At 37.6% G+C, this 26033-nt stretch overlaps 1 protein-coding gene across 6 annotated transcripts in view; it reads left to right on the forward strand.

Annotated features, from left to right (window-relative positions):
- The window catches only part of ADAM23 (ADAM metallopeptidase domain 23), a 197607-nt gene that overhangs the window by 166776 nt on the left and 4798 nt on the right, over positions 1–26033 (forward strand). For 3 of the 6 annotated variants that reach the window (XM_019975845.2, XM_070770812.1, XM_070770831.1), the window contains exons 22-25: positions 1423–1542; positions 3369–3537; positions 6040–6151; positions 18220–18310. In XM_019975845.2, coding sequence (XP_019831404.2) covers positions 1423–1542; positions 3369–3537; positions 6040–6151; positions 18220–18310 — 492 coding nt within the window. Of the gene's footprint in view, positions 1–1422; positions 1543–3368; positions 3538–6039; positions 6152–14186; positions 14278–18219; positions 18311–26033 lie in introns of all 6 variants that reach the window. The other 3 variants (XM_070770825.1, XM_070770837.1, XM_070770820.1) reach the window with 2 other exon arrangements.

A 26033-nucleotide genomic window follows, 5' to 3' on the forward strand; every position in this document is an offset into this window, starting at 1 on the left:
CGTAGATTCATATTTATTATTCTTTTATTTCATTTTCATTCATATTTATAGGTATATACCTTCTCCATTTTGTGTTGACAGACATTTAGATTGTTTCCATGTCTTGGCTATTAGGAATCATGCTACTGTGAACATTCTGGTACATGTAACTTAGTTCTCATTTGTACATATTTTTCTAAGTCCATTCCTGGAAGAAAAATTGCCAAGTCATAGGGGATATATATTCTCAGTGTCACTAGATGGTGTGACACTATTTTCTAAAATGGTTGTGCTAGTAAATGCTGCTGCTGCTAAGTCACTTCAGTCGTGTCCAACTCTGTGCGACACCATAGACGGCAGCCCACCAGGCTGCCCTGTCCCTGGGCTTCTCCAGGCAAGAACACTGGAGTGGGTTGCCATTTCCTTCTCCAATGCATGAAAGTGAGAAGTGAAAGTGAAGTTACTCAATCATGTCCAACTCTTTGTGACCCCATGGACCGCAGCCTACCAGGCTCCTCTATCCATGGGATTTTCCAGGCAGGAGTACTGGAGTGGGGTGCCGTTGCCTTCTCTGCTAGTAAATGCTACCATTGATAATTTGTATAAGAGCATTTTGTTGCACTGTACTGTATTCTCACTAACACTTGGTGTCATCAGACGTTTTATGTATTCTGCTGAGTGTGAATTGCTTTATTATTGTGGCTTTAATTTGCATTTATGAATGGAATAGTACATTTTCATGCATTTACTGGAGATGGATTGTATGTGTGTGATATGCCACTTCAATTCTTTGCACATTTTTTAAGGAGTTCATTGTTTACTTAACAAATACTCTGGAGGTAGGTGTCCTCATGGTGAGTGAGTCATTTAACAATGTCACCAAGGACCCAGATGATTTCTGTCTCTCTTCTCTGTATTACTTAGCATGTTCACTTTGTATCTTTACATGTGAATTCACGATTGCAAGCTGAATGCCAAAGTTCCGCATTCAAAAGCAGGAAGCAGGGGTAGCAACAAAAGACCTTCTCCGTGTCAGGCTCTAAAAGCCTGTCCAGAGCATAAAATTCTCCCCAGCAACTCCCTATTGGGCTTTTCTTCACATCTCAACATTCCAAGGGCCACTCTTAGCTCTAGGAGCATGGGAAGGAGGCATGGCTCAGTAACTGGGTGTAGAGAATGAGGGTGTCATGATAGGTTCTGATACCAGTCATGAGCCATCTCTCAGAGCTGGTTACTTTACTACCTTACACAAGCTTTGATCCTTTTAGGAAGCGGGGCGGTGGGGTGGGGGGGTGCAGTTTACCAACCAACAGTATCTAAACAAATGTTTTCATTTAGAAGGAAAGGGAATATTTCCCATTTTTAAATATTTGTGGACCAAATAATTTTGATTTTTTCAGTTTGATTCCTCCTGTCTTGTTCTTTTTTGTTTAATATGTTCAGTGATGTGTTCTGTGGATTTTTACTCTGCACCAACCTTACTCGAGCGCCACGTATCGGTCAACTTCAGGGTGAGATCATCCCAACTTCCTTCTACCACCAAGGCCGGGTGATTGACTGCAGGTAACACAGTAAATGTTGGCAAGCCTAATGAATCATGAGAATTACAAATTAGAAAAAAGTCAAGGGAAATATTTCTATTTTTCATGGGAGAAATAACAACTTAGATTTTATTATCACTTTGTGTATTGAAAGGCGTTTAAAAAACAAAGTTATATATCAATTTGGACATTGTATTTGCTTAAAGATTATGCCAGTTATTAGTAGGGAGACATTCTTTGTAATCATAATTTTAAAAGTAGAATTTTATGATATTCATTTTGAATATGATTAAAGTTTTGAGCATTAAAATATGTCACTGTTTGAACATTGTATGTTTTATTTTTTGTGACAAAAAAGAATTTAAGCTATACTCTATGTGCTTGGTTTAGAAGATTAATTGAAACCTAATCACATATAGAAAGTATAGTGAAGTGAAACTGAAAGTTGCTCAGTCGTGTCCACCTCTTTGTGACCCCATGGACTGTAGCCCACCAGGCTCCTCTGTCCATGGAATTCTCCAGGCAAGAATAGTGGAGTGGGTAACAATTCCCTTCTCCAGGGAATCTTCCCAACTGAGGGATCAAACCCAGGTCTCTCACATTGCATGTGGATTCTTTACCATCTGAGCCACCAGGGAAGCCCATAGAAAGTATATACTAAAATATTTATAGCTCTAGTCAATCATTTTATATCCAATTATCTGTGAGTACAAGGCACAGAAGATACAAGACTTGTTTTTTTTAACACTGGGAGTCATATTATATTTTAAATAATATTGTTCCCATTAAAGGAGTTGTAATTCTAAGATGCTATGCTCTCATTCAAATGATAATGTCCATTGCCCAAAACACTTTTGGGATTCCCCCTACAAATTGCCCTCAGGATATGTAATGTTTATCTTTAGTATCCCCCAAATAGCAAAACTTCATCTTACATAGGTGAATGTAAGATTTAGAATCATCCCTAAATAATTTTGAACAAAATTTGGTAAATCAACTGGATAGCCACATTGGATATTGCTATGTTGGTCAAATGGTTGCTGATTTCCTGTCTTTTAAATGGCTCTAAAGACAATTTGAATAGGGTCTTAGACAAGAAGATCCTTCCTGGATAAATTTGTAGTATTCAAATGCAGTTACTTTGATGCACAGAAGCTTCCTTTGAGTGTGTAAGTTTTCACACACCTTTAGATGCAACAACCTTGTTAAATTATATTGTTACAGTCTAAACTAGTATATTTAAAATTTTTTAGATATTAAAATATTTTATTTTAATATTTTAAAAATATTAAGCAAGGTATCTAATTAGTAATTATAACATTGATTATTATTCAAATTCCAGTTGTCCTTAGCTTTGAGATTTTAGAAGTATGTATCAATAGAGAGGAATCGGCTTGTTTTTTTCAACCATGAATAATTCAGCCCTCTAAAGTAATAATTTTCCAGATGTTTTCAGTTGCTTTCTATGCCCAACACCTGCGTTTTTGTATCAGAGTGTCTTGGAGTGTTAATGATAGGATTGCTTCTGTTGTTCTTATGTACACGTCTCCTTTAGTCTTAACGTTGGCTTGCAAACAAGGAAAGGTTTAGAACACACTTCGTGCAAACGACATATTTTTGTTCTGATGAAGTGCAGAGCAATAATGCTACTGAAAGGCAGTTTCTTTTATCATGCTCTCTTACTAAGGGGAGGTGGAGAAAGGGTGCAAGGAAAAGTCGAGAAATGCTAGGAGAAATCCACGTCCACTGACAGCCTCTTCAGTTTCCTGAATAGTAAACCTCACTCATGTTGGTGGTATATTTCCAAGTGTGGTGCTAATGACTGTATGACTATCTTTTTCTTTTTAGTGGTGCTCATGTGGTTTTAGATGATGATACAGATGTGGGCTATGTCGAAGATGGAACACCATGTGGCCCATCTATGATGTGTTTAGAACGGAAGTGTCTACAGATTCAGGCCCTAAATATGAGCAGCTGCCCCCTCGATTCCAAGGGTAAAGTGTGTTCAGGCCATGGGGTAAGTAGACATCAGTGTCCAGCTCAAATCTTCCTTGTCTAACATCCTCTAAGTTCACAGTGGTTGGACTTCTGGTCCAGCCATTCTCCTTCTGTGACTCTAGGCACTGACTATGATTTTTTCCTTATATCCTTATCTTCTAAGACTAACACCTAAATGTGTTGATATGGTTTTAGTTTTGTTGGTTTTTTTTTTATCACTTTGTGTATTTTTATTCACCACAGTCTTTTGGAATCCAAGGAGTTAGTAGAAAAATGATGTGATTCCTAAAGAAACTATAGACCCTATGTGACTGCTTTGCACCATTCATAATAATTTACACTTTTCAGTAATTCCCTTTCAGCTCCTCAACTACTCAACGTGCATACTGAGTATCTATGTGTTGAAGATCACACTAGACTAGAGGTTGGATCACTGCTATAATTCACATGTTTAAAGTTGGACAGTTATGCTTGGACCATTGCCAGCAAAAGAGAAGATGTGCTCTCTACACACACCTGCATGTATCTTTAAATTCTGGGCACAAAGTGTTGGGGCAGGTACTTCCTGGCAAACCTAAGTTTATTACCTAAAAACTCATTTTAGTGATTATTTAAATTGGATTTAGTAGAAGAAAGATAGTTCAAAATTTATACAGAATTCAAAAATGGTAAAAGACATGAAGAAACTCAGAGCGATCATATCAAAGGAAGATGCTGCAGCAAAGGTAAAAATAATCCAAAATATAGATAACTAAATGAGTGATATGTCACACACAAGGTAGAAAGGCATAAGGAGCTTATGCCCAATGACTTAGACTCACGAGCAGGTAGTAGAGACTAATGATCAAGAGCGTGGATTTTGTGGCTAGAAAGGATCCCGAGTTTGAATCCTGACTCTGCTTCTTTTTATCTCAGTTACTTTGGGCAAGTCACTCAGCCTCTCTCAATCATCAGGGTGCTGGTGATTAAATGAGATGTTATGCACAAAGCACTGAGTATAAGTACCTAGCATATAATCAATGTAGTAAATATTCAATAATTGCTATAGTAAATTAAAAGATTCCCTGGTGGCTCAGTGGTAAAGAATCCGCCTTCCAATGCAGGAGATGCAGGTTTGATCCCTGGGCCAGGAAGTTCTCCTGGAGAAGGAAACGGCAACCCACTGAGTATTCCTGCCTGGGAAATCTGATGGACAGAGAAGCCTGGTGGGCTACAGTCCATGGGGTTGCAGGAGAGTTGGATATGACTTAGCTACTAAAAACAATAACAGAAGTAAAAGCACTGGGCAGACCACTCAGCTACTCAGTTATTGCTCTGAAAACATTATATATAAAACTTAATGCATAAAAAGGTTCATGATTCTCCATTACCCACCCCGACTTCTTCATCTTGTTGGATAAAAGCTTAAATTCAGTGTGTTAATTATCATCATCACATTATATCATTTCAGATTAAAGAGCTTCTTATATCCATAAGCTTAAATTCAATTTTATCATCTCTAAACAATCTATCTCTGAATGTATGTCACAGGCAGATAGGGATTTAAACTACTCTGTCTCCAGTTTGTGGATGGTTATTTATTCTGTCTAAATTACAGGTCCATTCCAGGGGCAGAGAGAGGGGCAGAGATCACTCTAGGAGGGTCTTCAGCCAGGCTGACTGAGCGAGGAGCGACAGTGCAGGCAGACAGGGAAGGTGGTGGTGGTGGGGAGCTTGTTTGGCTGGGAGGGCACCACCGAATGACTGCTGTGTTGGGCACGATGAGGTAATGCAGTGTGTTGGTGATTTATGTCTCCTGGTACTTCATCTCTGGCAATGCCTTTTAAATCCAACATGTATTAATTTCTTGAATTAAGCATATTGTTTCTAAGGTACGTTTCTAGAAGCAACTACTTCTGAAAAAGCTACCTTGTCAGATGTGTGTACTTAAATAATATCAACACCAGTAATTAACATTTAATTTGAAAATTTCTTCCTTTTAGTCTTTGATTTTTCTAAGATTAACTGAAAAAATATCACCCAAGTATTGGATCTATACATTGTCTAGTATTCAGAACCAGGGGAGGGGCTTCGCTGATGGATCAGTGCTAAGAATCCTCCTGGTCTGGGAAGATCCCACATGCCACAGAACAGCTAAGCCCGTGCACCACAACTACTGGGCCTGTGCTCTAGAGCCTCCAACCTTCAGCTACTGAGCCCACGTGCCGCAACTCTGAAGCTCACATGCCATAGAGCTCATGCTCTGCGACAAGAGAAGACACTGCGATGAGAAGCCCATGCAGGGCAACTAGAGACTAGCTCCCGCTCACTGCAATTAGAGAAAAAGCCTGTGCAGCAGCGAAGACCCAGCACAACCAAAAATAAAAAACAAAAACAAAACCCAAAAACCAAAACCAGGGGAGACTTAAAAATTTCAAATGGTTTTAAAGCTTCTACCCTGTCCCATGTGTCTTTTACATTTACCACCATCATTCTACCAAGTATGGTGAAAATGCCCCATCTCTGTTCTTTGTTCTCACAGGTGTGTAGTAATGAAGCCACCTGCATCTGCGATTTCACCTGGGCAGGGACAGACTGCAGTATCCGGGATCCAGTTAGGAACCTGCACCCCCCCAAAGACGAAGGACCCAAGGGTTTGTGTGATTTCAGTTTCAATTCCTTGCATACTGAATTCATTAGTATCCTTCCAGGTGCCAATATAACAAGTTCATAGGTTTTCTGGAGACACATAAGAATATCTCTTTTTGTCATTAAAATGTCTGATTCATGTTCCCGCAAAATTAAGGGTTCTTGGATATGACATTGAAAAAATTGCTTAAGTTACCCCTTAGTCTAGAACTGGAATTAGGAAGAGGTAAATACACCAATTTCCTTTCTTTCCTGTAAATCTCATTCTTCCATAATCACAAATGTTAATCATTTTATAGTTGGTTGAAGCTAAATCAGTTTTTTAAATAGATGAACTCTTTTTCACTTACATGAGACTCTGGTCATTCCTCAATACTTGAGTTCTTCTGGAGGGAAGTTGTAGTCTCCTGTGTTCTGTTTAAGCACACTTTGATTAGGAAGAAACTGGAATTCTTCACAGAACTTTAACACGGCAAAGCAAACTTGAAAGATCTGGACCTTTGTTTTAATCAACATTAAAAGGAGAAAAATGAGAATTTTAGAATTGGAAGCAGACTCAGTGGCCATCTAGAACCACCCTCATTTTGCAGATGGGAACTCTCAGTCCCTGAGGTCAAGTGACATCCTATGGTTACTAAGGTAACCAGAGGCAGGGCTGGGCCAGGATCTCAGGTAACCTGAGATCGCAAATGCCCGATCTCAGGCCTTCTGCTACCGTGTTATAATGTAGCCTGTGTCATCTAAATGTGGTAGTCACTTTCTCCTTATTCTCCCCATTCCCAACCCCTTTTATGATTTTCAAAGAGCTGGTGAAGTCATCAATTACAGTAGACTTACTATAATATTGTACCTGAGAAACCAAAAAATCATTGGAAAGGATACTGTACACCAGTGGGCATTGTATTATACATCAGGTTCTTCCTTCTCATGGTACTGCTAACAGTATTTCATAAATAACTATCATACTTTTTTCCTGCAGGTAGGAAAAATACATATAGAAATAGTGTCATTTTGATCTGCTTAATTTTGGATGAAAGCGCCTTTAAACTCAAGCTTCAGTACTGTCCATACGGGAAGCTATGATTTCGAAAGTATATAAAGTTCCATAGTCCTCAGTTCCTGAAGAGATTCAGGCTGATTTGCATGCATGTGTAATGTTCAGTAGGAGTGGGTGTTAAAACACTTCATGCATTTGCTTATTATGCCACGATGTTAACATTCTATAAGAATCACAAGCACACCCTCACAATCTATTTCTGTTCTCCTTCTAGTTATAAAAAGGAACCATTATAAAAAAGGAACGAATTCCACTTTTACATTTAGTCTTTTATTGCTTTAAAATTAGTATGAAAAATTCTCGGATCCACCTTCAGAACTTCGATTTAGAGAATATTTAGCTTCTGACAAGGAGAGATTCATTCTTTCCAAATTTTCTCTCCATGTCTGTGATTCTCTTAAAGATCTAAATGCTGTTTTCTCAAGTGATGTGTAAGTATGCCTGAACAGATGAGCACAGCTGAAGTGGCTTAGACTTTGTTCTTTTTCATAAGGAATTATTAATTTGTTCTCTCTCTTCTCCATTCCTTCACTCACCCATGCCTAAAAAACTTATTTGAAGGCATAAAGTAAACAAGTACATTCTAGAGAAGAGAAGATCCCTAGCTGCCTTTTGTTTTGTTCTGCTTTTTTCCCATTTAATGTGGTGCTGGTCTTCGTTATCTTTTAAAGATAACCTTTTTGATCATTCAAGTAATACATGTTTATTATAGAAAATTTTGAAAATACAGAAAAGGTTAAAAAGAAGGTAAAAATCCCTCTTAATCTAGTAACTCAGAGGTAATCAATATTAGCATTCTGGTTTATTTCTTTCCTGTTGCATATTTTCTTTGTTACTTAATTCTTAATGAAGACAGTGGAATCATTTGAATAAACCTACCCATGGGTTCTAAAATTGTTAAAATCTTCATGAGTCTTTAATAATCTTGATTCATTTGAAAAAAAGGTATTAATTGATATAAATAAAGAGCAGTTACTATTGTAAATTATCAGATTTCCAGAAAAAGTCAAACAGTTTTAGAACAACTAATAATGGCTCTATCTGTACTGTCCATTTATATCTTTTCAGCCTCTATAGAAAATTCCATTAATACACTAGGAAAATGGAAAACAACTGAAATGAAAATTTAAACACTTTACTGTAGATTTTATAGTTTTAATTTTGATATTCTGATTAAAGAAGACGGTAAGAGATAAACTAGATTCTTTACTTCTGTTTTTAAAATCCAGATAGCAAATATTTATTGATTCTATACTATTTAAGTCAGCACATCCTTGCACATGGTAGGCACTCTGTGAATACTGTATCCCTTCTATTTGGGAATATGTAAAAGAAGTGAAATGGTGCATGTTAACACTGATTTTCAGTTTATCAGAATCCATTTGTTGTATTGCCTTACTGAAGAGTAACAGGTAACAAACTCAAGGTACTGAAACCATCAGTACTTCCCTGACTGTAGGTTCAACACCTGTGTGAGGTGCCAAGGTTTTTCTCTATAACTTCATGTTCTGCATTTTCTCATGACTGGATTAGTTTGGTTGACACTTGACTTACTGAGCACAGTCTTTGGACCCTCCCTAAATACTTGCCATAAATAATGAGCAACATCCACAATGAACTAACTTGTCATATTTGTAGATAAGGGCTTTTCTGTAGAGATATGGTGAGTGGGTATTAAAAAATACTTATTTAATTTCAATGTACTTCCTTGTTAAGAAGAAAAAAAATTTAAGAAACAGAATGAAAATATTTCTTTTTAAATCATGAGATTTTATCATAAAAGATGAATTGTACCCAACTACATCTCTTTGGATCAAAATTAAATTAGTAAAAACTAAAGGTGAATTCTGTGACTCTTTGATTCGAGGAAATGAGAAATGAACCAATGTGTTTTCAGTATTTCTTTCATTTTAACTACAGGTTACTAAAAGAATAAAAATTCAACTTCATCTGGGTAGGGATGAATAACACACAGGAAAGTATTGTCATTGAAGTCAGTCTGCACTGGCTCAAGTTGTCCATTGTTGACCCACTGTTTAAAGCATGGAAGATAATTTGCTCCAGCTTTCAAATTAAAATTATTAAAAGACAAGAAATAGGCTCTTAAAGCAAAAAATCATGTGAGCGAGATTTTTAGAAAAAGATTTTTCTATTACATATTACGTGACTCATGTTTTCTACACTGTTGTTCATTTTACCTGCAAAGAGGCTTCTGTCCCTCTTCTCCCAACTTGTTTCCATTAAACTCCCTGAAAGAAATTATTTTGGCCTGTTCTATGAGGGAAGAATATGTTTGAATTCTAAGACCTTGAATTTCCACCTGTTATAGGGAGAGCCATGTCAACTGGTAATTTTTGTGTTGTGTAGGCATCTTTGCACAGTGCTGTCAGATTCGACTGAGTGACTTTGCTTTATTATAGGATACGATGCAACTTTTCTCATTGGATGGTTTGCAACACCTTGTAGGAGGGAAGAGAAGAAACTGGAACATATCAGATATTTTCCCTGATATATATAAAGTCAAAGAATGGTCCTGGGAAGCTCTGGTCAGATGCTGTCATCATGACAATAGTAATCAGATCAGAGATAGAAGGGCCTTAGGGGCAATTCAGTTCAGACCCACTCTTCTAAAAATGAGAAAACTAGCTTAATTAATAAGGTTAACAGCTACTTAGGTGTAGAGCCAAGAATAAACCTACATCACCTGATCTTCAGCCCAATATGTTTTTTTTTGTTATTGCACACAGCCTGAGTTAAAACTGGGTGTTAAGTTATTCTGCTAGTTTGTATAACAGTACTAAGTAGAAGGGTTAAAAAAATCAGTAATGATTAAGCTTATTAACTGATACATTACTTGTCAAAGGAAGTATTATATTGTTAGCATTTAGTATTTTGAAAACAGCAATTTCTAAGTCTACATTGAGGAGTATAATTTAGTGTTTACCTTTGCGTGTGTTTTTTGATGACTTTCTTTGTGAGTGCAGAAATCCTTGATTTTGTAATTCAGATGATTAGGTATGAGAAGTTATGATTGTCATATATAATTATGCTCTATATAATTATGTACCATCTCAGTATTTTTCTCATTACCGATGGCTTCATCAATAACATAAGGATTTACTAAGTTTAAAATTTTTGTGATAATTCTGAGTTTACTTTGAGTTCAGAAAAACTCCATGATATTTTCATTGAGAGCATAAACAAATATTATTCTTATAAAAAATAATTTTTTTATCCTTTCTGACATTTATCCCAATGTGTCAAAAAATGACTCAATTTTTAAAAATTTTATGTAGAAGAGTAAGCACATCTGGTTATACATCTAAATACTGAATTGTAGAGCTTGATAAAATATCTATCATGCTAATATTATACTCTAAAGTATAAAGAATATATTTAGTATTTATTTCTAATCTTAAATTTTAACAAAATACTAAATCTCTGCAGAAAGAACTTTGGTCCATAGAGTACAAATGATGTCTTTGATGCCTCCGGCCTTCAAAGTATTTAAGGATGCAGGATTGTAGCCCTTTTTGGTTCATTGGAGTCATATAGATGAAATACTGCAGCCTTTTGTTTCAGAAAGTCTCTAAAAGTAAGAAAAGAAAAAAAAAAATCAACCACTCAGTTTCAAAAACAGTTTCAAAGTGTCTGAAGCATGACTTGTCTGTGAAAGAATTCTACATATAAAATAGAAATTCCTGAGGAAAGGAGAAAATTCTTAGTTCTTATTAATGTTACACACTTCTCAAAAATTCTACCTTTTACATGTACACCCGTGGCTGATGCATGTCAATGTATGACAAAACCCACCACAATATTGTAAAGCAATTAGTCTCCAATTAAATAAGTTAATTTAAAAAATTCTACCTTTTAGCACATATGATAGCTAGGACCAAGATTAAAAATAATAACTAACAAATAACAGAAATAAGAAAACAAAAGTGAAAACATACTGCTAAGTAATAAACAGCTTCCATAACAGTTTCAAGTTAAATGAAAAGTAAGTGCGGTGAAGGGTTGGAGAGCAAACTTAAGTTCCTAATATGATTGTGTTGTTAGCTAGAATCTGCAAGCTTTCTAGGTTTGGCAGGATGAAGAGAAAAATAAGGTGTATCACCAGCATGGTTTCTGGAACAACAACAACAAAACCTTTTCATAGATACTGAATGAATGAACAAATACAGTTACATAATAAATAAATTAGTAGGGAAGTAAAACTAGATTATAGGTCCCCGAAGGCCTGAGAAAATTTTTTTCAATAAGAAGATAAATTCTTTTTAGCTGGGAAGAGCAGCTGAGACCTTAGTTTTTAAATATCCCCTGTACACATCCATTGGAGAAGGCATTGGCACCCCACTCCAGTACTCTTGCCTGGAAAATCCCACGGATGGAGGAGCCTGGTAGGCTGCAGTCCATGGGGTCGTGATGAGTTGGACACGACTGAGCAACTTCACTTTCACTTTTCACTTTCATGCATTGGAGAAGGAAATGGCAACCCACTCCAGTGTCTTGCCCGGAGAATCCCAGGGACGGGGGAGCCTGTGGGGTCACACAGAGTCGGACATGACTGAAGCGACTTAGCAGCAGCAGCAGTACACATCCATCCACCTATGAGCCACTCAGTAAATTCATGTCCGTTTGAAAACAGGTTGAGTTGCTACCTACTGGAAGAGATAAGCCTGTTAAGTGTCATGATAAAGAATCAAATGAATTTTGCATATATTTTTTAGTTAAAAAGTAGTGGGAGGGCAGGAGAACAAAGAGGGGAAAGGATATTTTTGAAAAAGCTGTTTTTCCACTTACTTTTATCTTGTTTTGGTGTTGAGTACCCATCAGTTAAGAATTGGAGATAATTGCTCTTGCCCAGGGGAGATTACAGATTATATCTGTTTATCTCGAATACATATTTGAAGCGTCTGTGGAATCGTGTTCATCTGGTTGTTTCTAACACCTGTGTGATCAATTGCCTAATTCTCTGGATTCTGTGGTGAGAAATTACATCCAGAGCAAATAGAAAAAGCCTTTTAAAATAGATGTTGTTATTTATCACTCTCATAGTTATTATAAAAATAACAAATATTCATTCAGCATTATGTTTTAAAGGGATTCTTTACCATGTGAAAGGGATATGTTAGTTTCCTATAATTTAGCACATACAGCTTTTATAAAATATTAAAGAGGTAATCAGACTCTCATATATTTTGGGTCTGAGGGACAATGCCTAACAAAAAGTATATATATAACATGATGCGTCCTAGTTAATTTAGTATTCTGAAAGCAATGATTTTCTATGGCCTCAAAAAAAAAAAAAAAAAAAGAGGCAGTCTATCTGGAATACATTTCATCTCAGTATTTACCTCCACAATTTGGAAGTCTGAGCTCTTATTTAGGTTATATTGAATTATAAGGGATTGTCATATTTGAAAAACATTGCTTAGTTCTCAGCTGTGTCCGATTCTTTGCAACCCTTTGAACTGTAGCCCACCAGGCTACTCTGTCCGTGGGATTTTTCAGGCGGGAATGCTGGACTGGGTTGTCATTTCCTCCTCCAGGGGATCTTTCAGACCCAAAGATCAAACCCAAGTCTTCCGAGTCTCCTGCATTGCAGGCGGAGTCTTGACCACTGAGCCGTGGGGAACCCTTGAAGACTGTTACCATCACCTTATATGTTGGTCTTCTTTTCTTCCCCTCAGTGCTCTCCAGAGGCTTTCTCTGTTTTTTGTTGTGTTCCCTATTGTTTTTTGTTATTTGAAGAATAACTCAGGTTGTTTTTAGTTAATGATAAAGCTAGACTATCTGACTCATACTATTTACTCTGTGATAAAATGAAGTAATTATATAGTTGCTCATCAGGTTTACACATTCAAGGTCCTCTCTCTTCTTTGGGAGAATATTTAGCTAAAAAGGTCAATGAACCCCATATTAAGCCTTAAAAAATTGTGACTTTGAGTCGTGGTTCTTTGTGTGTTTCCTTATGTCTCAGAGCACACAATTTATGTGAATACAGCCTTGTGGGAACAAATTTTTTAATTTTCATTGTTAAAGTGAAGGGAACCAGTATTTTTGGTTCATACAGAAATGTGAGTTAAAGTGCATTTTTGTCTGTAGGTTTGCATGCATAGTCACGGACACAGACTCACAAACACACTCAACCCTAAATAACCTGCCTTCCTCCAACACTAAATTTCATCTTGCCCAATTAGGGAGCACTAGGGACCTGTGCTCACTCCAGGCCCATTTTGCAATATTCAAAATCTATTCACAGAAGCTTTGATGTGTGGGGATGGAGTGTCTCCACTGAGTCAAACACTGCTGGGTCGTCTGAAGCAATTGCTACAGCATCATTGAGACCCTAACTTTCTCTCAGCACATAGTTTATACCCTGGAAACTATAGAAAAACTAAAAGTGTTCCAGTACTATGTATGTCCCAAACACTGCGGGTTATTTGAAATATACTTTTCCAGATAAAATAATTTTCTGGCTGCAAATGCAGTTCGTTTTAAAGATAACTCTATTTTAAATTTGTAAGTATGTTCATAAAATTCGAATGATAAGTTCTGAGTTTTAAAAAAGATATAGCTTCTTAGGCGTATTTTGCAGTTTGAGAAGTTTATAAAAAGTATACTAATGGTTTACTGCTTTTATAACAAAAACACAGATTTGCTGCTATGCAATTAAAATCATACTTTAATTTTATCTCACTCCATGTAGGACCTATAACTCAAATTGGATTATTTATTATACATGTTGAACGTATAAGAGACTATGTTTTAAGTAGGGTTTGTGGAATTTGAAGATACATTCAGAATTATTCTCAAATATTTGCAATGTGTATGTAGATCTTAATTTCAAATCTTCAGGCAAAGATCTCAATATTTGACTTTCAAAGCATTTCCTGAACAGGTTATGTTGTATGTTAGTGATATCAGTGTGTAATTAATTTCCTTTGTTAAACACTCTCCGTTTTCCCTCCACACAGTGAACATGGCCACAAGCAGGCTAATAGGTGCTGTGGCTGGCACCATTCTGGCCCTTGGGGTGATTTTTGGAGGCACAGGGTGGGGAATAGAGTAAGCATCTTTCTGAGTTTCAGAGTGTTCTGTTTGATCCCCGGTGTGTGAGCTGATCCTTGGCACCCGACTCCCCCATGTGTTGTCTTGTTGCTGTGTGCCCCTTGTGGTGTGATTTGAATGTGTTTGTGTCCTGTGGTTTTCTTGTGCAGTGGAAAACCTTCTCCTGTCTGGAACAATGTGGGGCATAAAATAATATTGGGGTGCTTATGATGTCTTCACAATTAAGGCAATGGTCCCAAAGCTTTCACTGCTTCTCCATTTATAAAAGATATTTTAAAATAACAAATCTTTTTTTGACAAACCATTAACATAAATGCTTTTCTATGAGGGTTTTGTTAGGAATCTTATAACAAATTTAATCTTCACAGTCAAATGGTCTAATTGCTAAGTCCAACTCTTGTTACTCAATGGACTGTAACCCACCAGCCTCCTCTGTTCGTGGAATTTCCCAAGCAAGACTACTGGAGTGGGTTGCCATTTCCTTCTCCATCAGTAGTCAAATAGATCCACATATACAGGTAGAAATTATCAACAGTTGTAGCTCCTTTTAAAGAAAATCCAAATGTAGCCACTAACATTTGCTCTGTTTATTTAGAGTGATATAGGAGGCTTCAGCTTAATTTTTTTTTTTAAAGAAGTTATTTAGTTCACCGTTTTTTTTTTTAAATACATCTACAATACTGTCCTTATTTTCTTCTTATAGAATAGTTAATCACTCAAATCCAAGGTTTACATAAATATTTGTAAACAAAGAGCATCGAGAAAAAACAGATATTTAGTGCAAACCTACAAAACCTTAGGTGAACAGTTGCAAGTAATCTGGTGCGTTTGTCTTAAAGAATAACCAGTGTATAAATAAGTCTACTGCATGCCACTTGCCCTACACAGAAATACAGCTCTTCTCGTTGGTGCTTTTATTTACGTTGCTTTGTACTTGATCCACATCCTCACAACAGCTGTCAGTTCTCCATGGGGTATTGCTCTTATGAGATTGCTAATCTGTAGACTAGAAGATTATCCTGATATTTTTTTCCCCTCTAATTACAGAGAGAGCATATACAAATAGTAGAAATACTCCCAATACATGCTGTCTTTTCTATTGAGTGTAGTGGTGATAACATTTCCCAGTGGCTGGGGAATGAATTCCTAGTATTTTAAGAAATCACAAATAGCCTCTATTCAACAACCTCCCCAAACCCTGGGCATGTTGCTAACATCACTCACGTTTCTCTGTAGTCCCATTAGTGGCCACACATGGTACAGTACGGGCCTGGGAGATCTAGACACTGAATTAACATGAACAGAGGAACAAGTCCAGAAGTCACACTTTCCACTGTAGATTTACTAAACTTTCTCTCCCCTGCATCAAAGGGCTTTGTCTAGACTGGGATCTTTTTGTCTAGATGGGATCTTTACATCCCATCTCTATGGACTGTGAGGCTAATTAACCCCAGGAAGCTAGAAATATTGGAAAAGATATTTTATTTCTCTTCACTTGTTAGAAAATAAATATTTTATTTCTCCTCACTTACTTATATATGACACAGCTAAAATACTTAGAGAAAGCAAGAACTTTGTCCTATAAAATTTCACTTTGGGTGTGTTAATTGGATTATATACAGAAGCAACATTTCATTTCCAAGAGAAATTCTTTATATATATTTATGTGAAATTCTTCCTTGAAAAAAGGTAGTTTTCAAAAAAGTCATCCCAGTTCCTTTTTTAATATTATTTATTGGCCATAACTGCAATGTACTAATGAAATGGATACATTTTAACAAATTCCCCTTGGAGTCTTAGAGCTGGGCAAAATTGAAGCCAGTTGTGTAAAGCATAGTCTTTGTTACCAACCTTTGTTTTATCTACTCTTCCACTGTTGCAAGTGTGTGGCTATTTTTGGGTGTGACAGGTAAGTCCACATAAGTACTACTGTATTTAAACTATGTAACCAATAGGACCTACTGTATAGCCCAGAGAACTCTGCTCAATATTCTGTAACCTAAATGGGAAAAGATTTTGAAAAAAAAAAAAAAAAAATGGATACATGTAAACATATAACTGAATCACTTTCCTGTATACTTGAAATGAACACAACGATGTTAATCAACTGTATTAAAAAAAAGAGCAGAAAAAGAAATGTGGGAAGGAAACACAGCTAAGTGGGATAACGTTTAGCAATCTTTGTGTAAAGATAGTAAGTTGTTTTGACTTTTCAGGGTGTCTGTCATAGCCTTGTGTTCTACCTCTGCTGTCTCTGCCTGAAATCAGCCATAAACAGTATGTAAACCAGTGATCGTAGCCATGTTCCTATAAAATTTCTTTGCCAAAACATTCATCAGGGACAAATTTGGCCTGTGGGCTGTAGTTGGCTGCCCCTCAGTTTGTAGCATAAGCTTGAGAGTCAGACAAATCTGTGTTCAGATTTTGCCTCTGTCGCTTATTAATGTCTAGAAGCCTCTGTTTCTTCATCTATTAAAGAGGGATAAAAATAGTTCCTATCTCATAGGGATTTTATGAGGATCAAATGAAATATTAATATTTGTCAAGCACTTAGAACTGTACCTGGTAAATATAAGTGCTCAATATACAGTAGGTAATCTGTTTTTCTTGCTCTCCCAATTATTTATTATTGTCAGTGGGACTCTACGGGCCACTGAGATTTGTGTTCTGTAGAATCTCAGTGGTGCATCTTAAGAGCATGTCCCTGTCCTGGAGCTGGTGAAGACCACATCCCTGACACTCCCATTGCCCTATACTCTATCCCACTCATGCGCACAGCACTGGATGATCCTAGTAAAAACATATAATGTACACAGTTTTAGTGCAGTGGCATCCATTTATATACACAGCTGAGGGCACTAATGTGAGCAGAAAAGAGAATTTTTTACACAAAAATGAATGTATGCACAAATTCAGGATTTTAGGAGAACTATCAAAATTGGTTTCATGACTTCTGGAACAGAGATAAATAGGACTGGAATTAGTTTGCTCTTAGGAGCACTGAGCCTGCATATTAGCCCCCTGGAGGATATGATACTTAGAATAATTCATGTACTGAAGTTAATGTTGCTTAGATTTAAAAATAGTGTGCTAAGGTGTTTTCCATGTGAATGGAGAGGATTTACTATATGTTTCAACTGTTGCTAAAACAATTGACAAAAAATTTCCACTTTGCATTTTCATTCTTGCTGTCTTTACTTCTCACTTCTTTTTTTTTTTTCAAATGTCTCCAAGCCTCAAATTTCTCTTAGTTATACCTGGAAACTTGAAGATCGAGTTGAACTTAAGGAATCTTTATCCTATTTCCCCAAAATCACTCAAATAAATTTTATGCTTCCTTTGCATCTTGTCTTTGGAATTCCATGTTGCTGTATAAACACTGATGGGTCTCTGCAATGAACAAGCATCTTTGAGCGCCTCCCAGTTAGATCTTTGTTGGTACCGTCCTTCTTCCTTCTGAATTTTAACTGTCTTCAATGAGGGATAAAAAAATTTAGCATTTAGACAACTTTATCTGCTGCTTGCAAAGAGCACTTTAGTGGAATATTTTTCCTTCTTTTCATGCCTTCATTTGCCAGCCAGAGAGTACGAATTCTAATGCTGTCATGTTTATTCGTTCTTTTACTTGTTTGCTTCCTGATCCTGGGGTAGGGGAGGAGAAAAAAAGATGGGCGACGGCAGCAAGTGGGCATCTGTAACTTTCTTCAGATTCTGCGGAAGGTGAATGGAATGGAACTTATTCTGTCAGTGGTGCAGAAACTTGAGATTTATAGGCAGACGGATCGAAGCAGTAGCTGTCTATAAACAAGGGCGATATTTAAGTGTTTAGTGATCTTTTTCAGAGGGGATTTACTTCCTGTAACTGCTTATCTGCCTGTCGCTGGTGGTAATGAAAGTGGTCAGCTCATCTGACTTTCTTCCCATGATCCTCTGCCACAGGTCCTAGTGCCACCAATCTCATAATAGGCTCCATCGCTGGGGCCATCCTGGTAGCAGCTATTGTCCTGGGGGGCACAGGATGGGGATTTAAGTAAGCAATGCCGCATGTCTTCTTCTCAGTGGCTCTGGCACTTCTCTCTTCTGCTTACGTAACCAAGTTTTGAGTTCCTGCTACCAGATTTTAACAGTAAAACTACTAAAAATAGATATTTGTGTTCAGAAATGGGTCAGAAGAAACATGGAACCTCAAATACCATCTTCAGGCAGATGGGAAAACCCAAAATGTAGAAAGCACTTATATGCAGTACTTAAAGGAGAAGTTCTTTGATAAAAGTAGTTTTAGGAGCAAGCATCCTGAGAAACATTTATTTATATGCAGATAATCCAGGAAACTGTTGTTGGATATAAGTGCATCTCCTCATACAAGATCTTTGTATCTGTTTAAAACTGCTTTCTATGCCATTGACATTTTGAAATTTTCACAACCTTATTTTTCACCCGTATAGCTTTTTGATTTGAAAAGCTTTATTATTTAATAAAAACATTAGTTTCATTAATTCCCTAACCTACTAAATCGGTGTCTCATTGGAATTTGAGGTCTGTGGCTTTGTGTCACTTACTATTTTTTAATGAACTGTTAATATTGACATGATTGGTAGACTAGGTGTGGTTTCATAGGACCTTTCAGCTTGGATTGTACCTGATCACTGAAGTAAGTTTGTTTAAATAGACACACCAGATAATCACAAACAAACCTTGACTGTGGTCCAAATTTTTGAACCTATTTTGTCCAGTTTGGCATTTCCATACCTTGAATTCATTGGATAATTGCTTCCTATATCTTTTTGTGCTGTGATGACTTGTTTATTGTGGTTTGTAGATAAGACCTAATATTCCCTGTGCCGAATACTCCCTGTGATAAATTGAGTTTCAATTAGATCTAGGGAAACAAATTTAAGTGGGAAATAAGAATATTACCCAAATTCAAAACCCACTTTGCCTCCATCTGGTTACTTAATAGAGGAACTTTTTGACCTGAATTATCTGAGTAATTACCTCAATTATGAACTTTTTTATGTTTTATATTTGGAATTCTCAATTCAATATATTTAAACCAGGTAAAATTGTCATTATTAGAAATTTATTATGAAAGAAAAACAAGCCAAAAGATGATTTAAACAAATTAAACTTTTTCTGCTAATTTTGTTATTATATTAAGATTTAATGAATAAGCCTACAAATTTTTGAGTGGCTTCAGCTTGGAAGGGTATTATCAGATGGTACCTCTTTTCTTCAGAGATATTTATAAATTTGAACCTGTTTAGTGAATCAGTAATTTTGACATCAGTGCAAAGACACACAAACACATTTAACTTTCTCACCATGATATTAATAAGAGTTTTCCCAGTTAATGAGTCACTCATGTGGTACCTAACAACAAAAAAATATGTGTTTGTTTGGGCTGAAATAATTCTAGCAAAAACTTTTCTTAGTGTCTCATGACTGTAAGAAGGTCATTATGCATTTCAGTAGTTCTATGATCTGTTACTCTAGAGTGCTCCTTTGAACTTTTTCATAAGTATGCCTCAAGGAAAATAAAGTTGGCTCATGCCAGGCTTATGCCTCCTTGGTGTTAGGAGACTTCAGTTTCAAAGGCCTGGAAAAGAGTCCACTGGGCATCTTAGCCATCCAGCCGCATGCAGTGACAAATGTACCACTTCAGCATTTGGAGATGAGAGCACTGTTCTGTAGCAGGACCTCAAAACAGTGGCCTGGCCTAGCTCACAGCTTGAATTGCATGTTTCTTTGGGGAAAAGCAAAAAAGCATTTATCACTGTATAAGTAGTTATAGGCCTGTACAGTGTATTTATATCTGAGAAAGACATCTAGTTATCAGAACAGAAAACAAAGGGGAAGAGATGGACGTTTAGTGAGGTGAGAAATAGCCTTTGGGGGGATGCTGTGCAGACATGTGTGGCTGGGTTCTGTCAGTGTCCCTTCCCTTCCCTATGACCCTTACAGGAAAACATTTAGAAGGCACACAGTAGTGTAAAGTAAAGTAAATATTTGTATGTCCTGGAACAAAGGAAAAAATGAAGACAGAATTCTTGAACATGTCATTTTAGCAGTTTAAATTTGTAGGAGGTACTGCTGTGTGCTATTTGTTCCTCCATGGGAATCTTTAGTTTAGATTTTTAGGTGTTAGATCTTTAGATTTTAATAGTAGCTATGTGGTTTGTATGGAGCTTTAAATAACTACTTCAACCTTGCAATAAAAGCCTTTGGGTGCTGAATGATGAAGCTTCAGTGTTCCCACCCTTCACACAGTTTTAGAGATGATTAGTCTAGAGATGATTTGGAAGTATAATTATTTTCTGTTTGAATTGAAACTTTGAAGTCTTTCTTTTTTTTTTTTTTTTCTGTTTTGTACTTATATTTCAAATATAGAAAAGAAATTTTTTATCAAAAAAATAAAACTTAATAAAAAGCAATTTCCCAGGTGGTGTGCAGTGGTAAAGAATCCACCTGTCAACGTAGGAGATGCAGGAGACATGTGTTCGATCCCTGGGCCGGGAAGATTCCTTAGAGTGGGAAATGGCAGCCCACTCCAGCATTCTTGTCTGGAAAATTCCATGGACAGAAGAGTCTGGAAGTGTATGCTCCATGGGGTCACAAAGAGTCAGACACAACCGAGCACGCATGCACACACGTGCAATAAACAGCAACAAAAGTCACTAGTAAAAAACTGGGGCCAATGAAAAATTATGAAGCATTTGTCTTCAAACACAAACACGTTAAATGGCAAGATAAAAATGAACCTTTGGGCTAGCCAGTAAAAATTCCATGGATTTGTGCCTTTCCATGTGAGTCACAAGTCTAACAGCAGGTACACTCTATGCAGCTGGGACACGGAAGAGACTGTGTGAGTCTTACAGGCTGTCTTTAAACTCTCCCCTACATCTGGCTCAGATTCTGTCCTGCCACACTTGCAAGGTCCCATTCAGATTCATGGGGATGATCATCCCTGCCTTCGTAGCATCCGTGTTGGCACCTACTGCTCAAGATAAAGCCTGGCACAGCATGTCTGGAAATCTTTTAATGATTTGACATAATCCTTCCTTTCTGCAAAGCTGATGCTGTATTTCTGGTAACATGTTTACCTGGAAAATCCCATGGACGGAGGAGCCTGGTAGGTGCACTCCATGGGGTCGCAGAGTCAGACACGACCGAATGACTTCACTTTCACTTTTCACTTTCATGCATTGGAAAAGGAAATGGCAACCCACTCCAGCGTTCTTGCCTGGAGAATCCCAGGGACGGGGAGCCTGGTGGGCTGCCGTCGATGGGGTCGCACAGAGTCGGACACGACCGAAGCCACTTAGCAGCAGCAGCAGCCCTACCTAGGAAGACCTTTTCGTTTCATGCTACGTCTGTGCTCGGTTGTGTCCTACTCTTTGTGACCCCATGAACTGGTGGCTCCTCGTCCCTGGGATTTCCCAGGCAAGAATACTGGAACTGGCTGCCATTCTCTTCTCCAAGGGATCCTCCCGACCCACAGGATGGAACCCATGTCTCCTGTACTGCTGGCAAATTCTTTACCATTGCACCACTTTTCACATCATACTGAAGGGTATTTATTGCTTCAAGTATAAAATCCAGTCACCACAGAACTCTATTTTAACAGAAACTTGCTCTTGGGAAGCTTTATAAATGTAGTCATAAATTCAAACACATATTTTAATTTATAAAGAAAAAATACAAACAATTCTTCTCTTTGGAATTTACAGATTACTGAGTTCAATGTAGATACAAAAGAGGTTTCTTTAGAATCAAAAGTTGAAAATAGTTTGTAAAAAGAATTGCTCTAAATATCTTTATTGGAAAGCCCTCCTGACTGGGTTTTTATTACTGGATGAGAAATTAGCAAGATAGCCTAAAGAATCTGAAGGTACATATACTTAGCCATCCAGGAAAATAACTGCTCAGGGGAAGTATTGCTTTTTTCTAATGTTGAATTTCTTTAGGTGTAACATTCTGAATAATGTAGTTGTGGAAGAAGTTTCATACCCAGCATAACTTGTTCAAATATGAATGAGAGATACAGCTGTGCTCTGACTCCTGACACTGCCATTAGGGTTCTTTTCTTAAACATACTTACCTGTAAATAGCTGGTTAAAGCATAAGCTTATGTGAGTGTACATGCATGTGTGAATGTATGTAAATTTGTGTGTGTAAAGTGATGATGAAGCTTTATCAAGATTGTGTGGTCAACGGACTGTTTCTGGATTGTCAATGAGGATGCTAAATCTTAAAAAAATAAAAATTATTTAAAAATTGGAGGAAAAAAACAAACAATAGTATGAATTTAGATTACTTCTTTTTAGCAGAATAGTAGAGTCTGAAAACTTGGGTTAATGCAAGCAAGACTTCCCTGAGCAAGATGGTAAAACTCTTAAAAATGTTTTATTGGGTAGGTTATTTTTAAAAACTATTCTGATATATTGGGTAATGTGGTAGGCATACCTAAGTAATTTCAATAGTTCTGTATTCCAGAAGTGTGAAGATGCTAAGGGATAGTTTAGTCTATGGATTCTCAGTCTTTAAGGTGTTAGGATTTTTCTCTGAGAAATCTTGTGAAAACTGAACATAGGCCCTTGTCATACCAATTTGGTCAACTTTCTCCCACATCTGCATTTATTTGCTCTCACCCTCTGCTCTTTTTTTTTTTTTCTCTCCATCCCTGCACTAAATAAAGCTATGAACTGTGGTGCAAAAGATTGCAAACGTGGTTGCCAAGGAGGCTCATGGCTATCATTCAGCGTTGAATAATAATGTTGCTCCACTGGGTCATTAGAGTTGTTGCCTTTCCTGGACATTGAAAAAAATCAAGAGACTGAAGTATCATTTTAGTAGCATCTTTCTCGAAAGCTTAGGACGAGTGACAAGCATATAAAAAGATAATTTCATCTCTTCATCTAACAATGAACAGAATTGCTGTTATTAACTTGGATGCAGCTTTTTTTCTGAATTCTCTAAATCTGAAGACAGGAGCAATATGGTCATCTATATGCCCGTAAAGTATATCCACACCATGGGTGATGGTGGTAGAAAAGAGATTCTAGGTGATGATAGGAAAAGAACTTGAAGGTTAATAGTGCCCTAGTTTGCTGATAGTTCGTATCACAAGATTTGAGGACAAATGTTGAGTTCTTTCAAACGTGTTATAATTGCAGGCTATGGAAGACTATTGCCATGCCACATGCCATTGCCATTATTCCACCACCTGCTCTCTCCATGGGATTCAGCAGTAGGAGTGGCCATGTTGCCCTGGCAGAGCTGCCCCTGACATTAAAAGTGTTAATTTAATAAGTCTGTGTAATTAAATATGTGGCTTCCTGTCTATGAGAAGTCAGATTCAGTCCCTACTGAACCTGACTTGGACGCTAGGAGACTGTTTGGCTTGTGTTCCTTGTCGTTGGAGGTGCTAAAGAAAAGACTGTTTAGATACTTGCAGTAAACGAAACTGAAAGGGTCATATCTGGATTATCACAAGGAAAGTTAACTGAATTGTTTGGCATACTGAATGAAATTTGAAATGAACCTAATATTGCTAATTACATTTTCTCAAAAAATCAGATGTCTTTTTTCTGCTTTTGTTTTTTGTGGAGTTTAGAAATGAAATCAATTTTAGCTAGTCTTTCCATGAAGAGGATAACCAGATTGCTCCTTACCTAAATTCCATGACCATATCCCAGTGCAAAATAAGGGACCTGGTTTCCCCAGTATCCCTCTGACACTTGGGTTAGGCACTTTCTTACTCAGCCCTAGCAGGTGGTGGTGGTGCTAGGTTAGCCAGAAAGACCCAGTTCAGCTCCCGGACTCAACCACCTGTGGAAGTGAACTCAGTCTAAGGTGACCAAGGAGGCAGAGTTGGGCAAAGGGTTCTTGGTGGGCGAGTGATGACTCGTCATGGAAAAAGAAGATCTTAGTGGTGGATAAACATACCCTTAAAAGAATATCTAAGACTTTACAATTCCCCAAACATTATTGTTACCTGAAGAGCCTTTTAAAAACCTTTTGTAGATGTATATATAGTATAATATGTAGTAGACAAAAGTACAGGTTTTTCAGAAGTAGTAAAAATGGATGAAAACTGAGTCAATGCAGGGTTTATAGATTGCACTGATATTCTATAATGATTCAGAAATACCTTGCAGGTTATGATGAAAAAGTGAGCGGCCTTCAGAATCCAGTGAACAAAGGATTTCAGAGGAAATGCTTGTGGAAGGAAAGCAGCAAGCATCTACGGATGAGAGATGTGCTTCCACATTAAAATAGAACAAAATAACTTGATAGGCAGTTCTCAACATATAGTAGCCAGTAGTGGTTTTACAGTTGACCCTGAAAGTCAGCCAGCTGCAGGAATGGCCCTCACTGTCCTCATCACAGGGCTCCACCTTCTCTCTGCTGGGACGTCAGTGGTGGAAGCGTGGTCCTGGAACCCCCCACTAGGATTTAGAGTCCATTTTCCCATAGACAGGAGGGTAGGTTGGCCTCCTGATCTGCCCTGGGAGGCCAGTCATACTGTAGGACATTGTTTTTATAAAAAACGCAATCTAAGCTTCAAAACTGACAACTTATGGACACTAGAGGTTGCCTCTATGTCAGGCTGAAATGGAATTTCATATCTCCAAATGAACCAGGGAATTCACTGGCAGTCCAGTGGTTAGGACTCAGGGCTTTCACTTCTGAGGACCCAGGTTTGATCCCTGTTTGGGAAACTCAGATCCTGCAAGCTGTGTGGCTTGGCCAAGAAAAAAAAAAGGACCAGATTGCTATTATGACCTTAAATGTGGCTATTTATCTGACATTCCCTGAGTTTGAATAAAGGGATTTAGATAAGGGCAATAGAGTCATTTTGAGCTTCCCTTGTGGCTCAGCTGGTACAGAATCCGCTTGCAATGTGGGAGACCTGGGTTCGATCCCTGGGTTGGGAAGGTCCACTGGAGAAGGGAAAGGCTACCCACTCCAGTATTCTGGCCTGGAGAATTCCATGAACTGTATAGTCCATGGGGTCGCAAAGAGTCGGACACAACTGAGCAACTTTCACTTTCAATATAGGCATTTACATGTATAGCATGAGCCCACTTGATTTTTCCTCCGCATCCAGTTTTAATTGGGGAGATAAAAGTTTAATGGTTCTCTTGCATTCTGGCAACACATATCTAAATAGGTTGGGGCTCCTAGTCCTTCAAGATCATTCCACAAGGTCAAACAGTTGCTGTTTTCCCCCCACATGACTCACAGGAAGTGTGGTTCCTAACGCATCTACCTTCAAGGGCAGTGAACATGCTGGAGTCACAGGCCCTGTGCTCTGAAGGAAACTGACTTAGTAACAGATACATCATGGGAGACTTCCCTTTTGTCCTCTCCTCTCTTTCCTGGGCAGCATCAGCAATGATTGCTTTTAAGGATACTGACCCAAAAGAGGGTTGAGAGGGAGGAAGGGGAATGGTGAAAAGGAAAAAGTAGCAGTCCTACAAATAGTGTTTGTACTATGTCTTAGCCAGTGATCCACATGCTTAAGCCATTAGAGAAGATGCCATAATGAAAACTTTGAAAAAGAAAAAGGGAGATTTTCTTTAAAGAGTTTTATATTTGCTAATTGAAAAAGAGAAGCATCAAAGCAGTCATCTTGGAGAAAAAAAATAAGAACTTTGCAGGATGTCTTTCTACATATTTTGAGCTTTGGTATTGTTTTTATTTTGAATTACCTGTGGGGACGAGGAATATACTGCAGTCCTTTTGGTACT

The sequence above is a fragment of the Bos indicus genome, chromosome 2 (genome assembly GCF_029378745.1).
Source record: "Bos indicus isolate NIAB-ARS_2022 breed Sahiwal x Tharparkar chromosome 2, NIAB-ARS_B.indTharparkar_mat_pri_1.0, whole genome shotgun sequence".
NCBI classification, from domain to species: Eukaryota; Metazoa; Chordata; class Mammalia; order Artiodactyla; family Bovidae; genus Bos; species Bos indicus.